We start from the raw sequence: 6,345 nt of genomic DNA, 5'->3' as shown, positions 1-6,345 counted from the left end.
TAAAAGCTATTTAAAATTTTAAATTTCTCTACTAAATTACTTTTGAGCTAAAGGTAGATATCAAAAGGAAAATTAAAGACAATTTTAAGAATGGCAACTTCACATCTCAGAACATGATGAATGGTTAAAGATGAAGTCAGAGAAAAACCTTACAGAGTTTCATTATTTATTTCTTCACTAAATAATATTTATTGAAGGGCTATATGTTATGCCCAGAATTCGTGATCCCCAAATACCGCCAGGGAGCCAAGTCCAATGTAAAAGCAAAAGAGCCTTTATTAGAGCTAGCTGGAGCTCAAACCCCTACCTGCACTGACGCAGCGGTGAGATACCAGGGAGAGAGAGTGAGTTTCAAAAGCACAAAGGTTTTATTGGGGCCTAGGGGCAGTTGGTGAGGTAATGGCTATGGCCTCAGCCGATTGGCTGGGGAAGGGTCTGAGTTCTGTTAGGCAGGTGGGGGAGGGGGTTGCTCAAGGGGAGGAGGTGTGGTCAAGGTGAAGGACACAGAACAAGATGGAGTCGGCCAGCATAGGCCCGCCCTTTCATTCCCCCCTTGTCATGTAGCTTACGGACCCAATCATGGGACCGGCTGCATTTATGGTGTTAAGGGGAACAGAGTTTGGAGGTTTACGCAAAGTTCTGGGAAGCAAGTGTCCCTGGGGTAGCTCTGGGAGGTCTGATTAAGTATTGTCCCTGAGCTGGTGTCTATGATCTGCCAGGTGATGTTTGGGGGGGTGTGGGGACTCCCGGCAGCATGAGCAATGACAAGCAGAGTTAACAGAGTTACCAATATTAGGTGGGTCGAATGCGCTGTAGCTTGAGCTTGAGCGGGTTGTGTTGGTCCCGACTGATGGCCCATCGCGTGACGAAGTCCTTCCGGATCGAGGAGGGGTCCGCTGGCCGAACGTGGGTGTGATGGACCCAGGTCGTGATGCCGTCTACTTTGAGAGCAGTGGGGGTTGTCAGCACCACGATGTAGGGTCCCCTCCAGCGTGGCTCGAGGGTCTCTTGGTGGTGCCTCTTGACGTAGACCCAGTCTCCCAGCCTGTACTGGTGAGGTGTCGGGGTCGGGCCAGCCTTGTAGATGGCAAGGAGGCGCGGCCAAATGTCCTCATGCGCCCTCTGGAGCCCTCTCAAGGAAAGAAAAAGTTCTTGATCTTTAAACTCAGCAATAAGTTCAGCTCGAAGGCTGGGAATAACAGGGGGTGGCCTGCCAAACATGATCTCGTAGGGAGTAAAACCCAGAGTGTAAGGAGTGTTTCTAACCCGGTAAAGGGCGTACGGTAGGAGGGTCACCCAGTCCCCGCCAGTCTCCATGGTTAATTTGGTAAGGGTCTCTTTTAGGGTTCTATTCATTCTTTCTACCTGTCCTGAGCTCTGGGGCCTATAAGCACAATGTAATTTCCAGTTTGCCCCCACTGCCTTGGCTACTGCCTGTGTTACCTGCGAGATAAAAGCTGGTCCATTGTCTGATCCTACCATGGCAGGACAACCATACCTGGGTAAAATGTCTTCTAGTAGCTTCTTAGCCACCGTCTGAGCCGTTTCATGCTTGGTTGGGTATGCCTCCACCCAGCCAGAGAAGGTGTCTGTAAATACTAAAAGATATTTATAACCATACTTTCCTGGTTTGACTTCAGTGAAGTCGACTTCCCATTGGGCTCCCAGTCTGGTGCCTCTGAGCCTGGTTCCTTTTTTATTTGATGTGGCTCTCTCATTGGTGAGTTGGCAGGTCTTGCAGGCAGATACAACTTGCTCTATTTTGGTGTCCTGTTGGTGAATCTTGATTCCAGCATGTCGGATTAAGTCTTTTAATTTTTGGGCCCCCATGTGAGTAGACCGATGCATGTGCTCTAATATTGAGACTCCGAGCCGGTCTGGCAGCACGTGCTCCTTGTTAGGTGTATACCACCGTCCCTTTATCTCCTGGGCCATGGGGAGTTTCTTGATCTGCTATAACTCTTCCTGGGAGTATTTGGGCTGGTCTGGTAAAACTGGGTCTCCCGGGTCTGGTAGTTGTATGGTCATGGTGGGGACTGAAGTAAGGGCGACTGCCTTGGCTGCCTGGTCAGCCTTTCAATTACCTCTAGCTACTGGGTTATCAGCTTTTTGGTGCCCTTGGCAGTGGATAATGGCTAGCTTGGCAGGAAGCCATAAGGCCATAAGCAGGTTAAGTATCTCCTGCTTATTTTTTATAGTCCGTCCTTCTGCCGTCAGTAACCCCCTCTTCTGATAAATTGCTCCATGAATATGAGCTGTGGCAAACGCATAACAGCTGTCTGTGTAGATGTTAAGCCGTTTTCCAGCTCCCAGCATCAGCACCTTGGTGAGGGCTATGAGCTCTGCTTGCTGGGCTGACGTTCCGGAGGGTAGAGCCTCCGCCCATACGGTGTCCATTTCGGTGACCACCGCTGCACCCGCATACCTGTGTCCGTCTCGCACAAAGCTGCTGCCATCAGTGAACCAAGTAGCCTCGGCATCGGGGAGGGGCCGGTCGGTCAGGTCCGTCCGGAATCCATGTACTTGTTCCAGGATTCCCGCACAGCCATGTAATGGAGCACCTAGGTCAGGGTCGGGCAGCAGGGTTGCAGGATTGAGGGCTGCACTGGGGTGGAACCGCACTCGTGGAGGGTTGAGTAGGAGGCTCTGGTAATGAGTCACACGTGTGTTGCTCATCCATCTATCAGGAGGCTGTTTCAGGGCCCCTTCAATGGCGTGTGGGGTCGTGATCCAGATCTCCTGTCCTGGGGTCAGTTTGTCTGCATCCTTGACTAGGAGTGGTGTCGCTGCAATAATTCTTAGGCATGGCGGCCAGCTGGCAGCCACTGGGTCTAGTTTCTTAGACAGGTAAGCCACTGGGTGGTTCCAGGGGCCTAAGGCTTGAGTTAGAACCCCTTTTGCTATTCCCTTATGTTCATCTACAAAGAGGTGGAAGGGTTTCGTAATGTCTGGTAGGCCCAGGGCTGGGGCACTTAGGAGGGCCTTTTTTAACTGATTAAAGGCAATTTCTTCTTTTTCAGTCCATTTGAATGTTTTCCCCTCTTTGGTAGCTTCATATAGGGGCCTGGCAATCTCAGCTAAACCTGGAACCCAGAGGCGGCAGTAGCCCGCTGATCCTAGGAATTCCCTCACTTCTCTTCGGGAGGTGGGAGTAGGGATCTTTAGGACAGTTTCTTTTCTGGCATCTGATAACCACCGCTGTCCGCCCTCCAGGATATATCCCAGGTAACTTACCCTCTCCCTGCATATCTGAGCCTTCTTCGTGGATGCCTGGTACCCTAAGGCCCCCAGGGTAGCCAGCAGGTCCTGGGTCCCTCGCTCACAGTCTTTGGCCGGGTCGGCAGCAATCAGGATGTCATCTACGTACTGTAGAAGGGTGAGGCCAGGGTGCTCCCTTCTGTACTCACCCAGGTCCTCGTGTAGTGCCTCGTCGAAGATGGTGGGTGAATTTTTGAATCCCTGAGGTAGCCGTGTCCAGGTGAGTTGCCCACTATAGCCCTCCTCCGGATCATGCCACTCAAAGGCGAACAAGGGTTGGCTCTGGGGTGCCAGCGGCAGACTGAAGAAGGCGTCCTTTAAATCTAGTACAGTATACCAGACCCTGGAGGGCGCCAAGGAGCTCAAGAGAGTATATTGGTTGGGAACAGTTGGGTGTATGTCCGCGACCCTCTTATTTACTTCCCGGAGGTCTTGTACAGGTTGGTAGTCATTTGTGTGAGGCTTTTTGACCGGCAGTAGGGGGGTGTTCCAGGCAGACTGGCAAGGAACTAGTACCCCTAGGCTTCGTAGTCTCCGGATGTGTGGCTGGATCCCCTTCCGGGCCTCCTGAGACATGGGGTATTGTTTGATCCTTACCGGACTCTCTCCTGGCTTGAGCTCTACCAGGACTGGGGTCCTGTGAGCGGCTAGTCCCATTCCCCACCTCTCTGCCCAAACCGAGGGGAATTCTTGTAGCCATCTGTCTATATTATCCTCTCTCGGGAGCGCCTCCTGGTGGAGGCGGTATTCATCCTCCAGTTTCATGGTCAGTACCTGGATGGGGTGGCCCTTGCCATTGGTGATCTGAGGCCCCCCCCTTGTCTGAAAGTTATCTGAGCTCCAATCTTGGTCAGTAAGTCCCGTCCTAATAGCGGGTAGGGGCATTCTGGTATTACCATAAAGGAGTGGGATACCCGGCCCGTTCCCAAATCTTCTGTTCTTCGGGTAGTCCATGAATACTGGCTCATACCAGTTGCCCCTTGTACCCAGGACTTCTTGCTGGCTAGTTTTCCTTGTGGGGTGCGGAGGACTGAATGTTGTGCTCCGGTCGACAAGGAAGTCAACAGGGGTCCCCTCCACTTTAAGAGTTACCCTGGGTTCGGGAAGAAGGTCCGAACCCCGACTCCCCTAATCACTTAGTTCATCTAGCTCTAGGACTTTTACTCGATCAGTCTTGCTTCCCTTCCCGCCGGCCCTTTTTGGACAATCTCGGGCCCAATGCCCTATCTCCTTGCAGTATGCGCACTGATCCTTCTGCAGCCTCTGCTTCCCCCCCTTGGTGGTTCCTTTACCTTTTCTTGCATCGTCTGCCAGCTGCCGGAGATGGCGGCGGTCTCATTCCTCGGGGGAGTCAGCAGTGGTAGCTAGTAGTATTCTGGCCAGGTCTCGAGTCTGCTTACTGCTGGCAGCCGCCATGGCGCGAGCCTGCTTGTCCTCAGGAGGCTCCCGGTTATTATATACCTTTTCAGCTACCACCAGTAAGTCCTGCAGACTTTTTTCTCCTAGTCTATTTTCTGTAATTTTCTCCTAATGTCTATGGCCGATGGGTTTACAAAGGCCATGATAATAGCTGCCTTGCTTTCCGGAGCCTCTGGATCCATGGGGGTATAGGTACGGAATGCCTCCATGATCTGTTCTAAAAAGGCAGCCGGAGATTCATCTTTTCCCTGTTGTACATTTCCTACCTTGGCCAAATTGGTTGGCTTTCTAGCAGCCATTCGGAGACCCCCCCCATTAGAGTCTGGCGGTAGACCCAGAGCCTCTCCTTACCTTCTGCCATGTTGAAATCCCACTGGGGCCGAGTTAAGGGGAGGCTCTATCTGAGCCTGGTGGGTGGTGGGATTCCTGTCTGCGCCCGGAACTAGTTTTCGGGCCCCATTGAGGATTCTTTCTCTTTCTTCAGTCATGAACAGGACCTGCAAAAGCTGCTGGCAATCGTCCCACGTGAGCTGATGGGTAAAAAGAACAGAGTCTAATAAATCAATAAGCCCTGCTGGTTTCTCGGAAAACTTAGGATTCTGAGCTTTCCAATTGTAGAGGTCACTAGTGGCGAAAGGCCAATAGTGATGGGGCTGATTCCCCTCCACGTCTGGGGGTCCGGTGGCTCGCAGGGGCAGAATAGTGGAGTCGGCGTAGGTGGCGGAGGCGGATTGCTCCCTCTGAGCCCTTTGTCTGGTAAAGGGCGGGCTTCCCACTGGAGCGTTTCCGCCTCCCGCTCTCGGAACAGTGTCTGCCTCCCCCAGAGGGGGAGGATGGTGTTCTTCCGGCATCCTAGAGGGGCTATACGGGGGAGGAAAAATTAATTCTTCTTCAGTAGCCCCCTGTAAGACAGGGTAGAGGGGTGCTGAAGGCTGGATAAGACTTTTCTTCTTCTTTGTCCCCTGCAAAGCAAGAATGGGTTTTGGCTCCGGAGGGAGCCGGGCTAGGAAGGGCTTAAGCCAAGAGGGTGGGTCTTCTACAAGGTCCTGCCAAGTGATAATGTAAGGGAGCTGATCAAGATGGCCCGTCTTAGGCTGAAAGATGATACTCCTGACTCGGTGGATGGTAGGGAGGTCGAAGGTCCCCTCTGGTGGCCATCCGACATTGAAAGTTGGCCACTCGCTAGAAAAAAAAAAAAACTGCCACCGACCCTTTCAGACTTCCACACTGAGGTTGTTAGCTCTTCCCCTCACATCCTTAAAGTGATCAATCATAATACTTAGAGGAGTAGTCTGAGTCTGTCCCATAACGTCAGTCCAGTAAGTCCACAGAACAAAACAGAGAAACACAAAAACAGACAAACAGAGGGCCCCTAGAAAGTCTTCCAACTCCATGGAAGCAAAACTGAAAGCCAGCTTAGACCTTTGAGGGGATTCCACGTCCCTCCAAAAGCGATGAGGGGATTCCCCGTCCCTCCAAATACGACGGCCTCACACTGACCAGCGGGAGCGACCCGCCTCGTCTCAGACCTTTGAGGGGATTCCATGTCCCTCCAAAACAGATGAGGGGATTCCACGTCCCTCCAGAAGGGAGAATCGGAACGTCTTCTGAAACTCCCAGCCCGTGGTCGTCCAGTGCGTCCACTTAGACTGCGTCGGGCACTACCAG

The 6,345-nt window shown here is 52.3% G+C and overlaps 1 protein-coding gene across 1 annotated transcript; it reads right to left on the bottom strand.

Annotated features, from left to right (window-relative positions):
- Nucleotides 1-271: 271 nt before the first annotated feature.
- LOC128311819 (uncharacterized) lies at nt 272-4,301 on the bottom strand (the record flags this gene model as incomplete). The annotated part of the gene is given in 3 exon segments (XM_053203454.1): nt 272-1,923; nt 1,996-4,080; nt 4,083-4,301. Coding segments are annotated over 3 exon segments (3,435 nt in total), but the record flags the coding sequence as incomplete, so codon positions are not given.
- Between the last annotated feature and the right edge of the window lie 2,044 nt (nt 4,302-6,345).

Source organism: Acinonyx jubatus, chromosome D1 (genome assembly GCF_027475565.1).
Source record: "Acinonyx jubatus isolate Ajub_Pintada_27869175 chromosome D1, VMU_Ajub_asm_v1.0, whole genome shotgun sequence".
In the NCBI taxonomy this organism is placed as follows: domain Eukaryota; kingdom Metazoa; phylum Chordata; class Mammalia; order Carnivora; family Felidae; genus Acinonyx; species Acinonyx jubatus.
The sequence above is the reverse complement of the archived record's forward strand: the minus strand, read 5'-3'. Positions and strand labels throughout refer to the sequence as shown.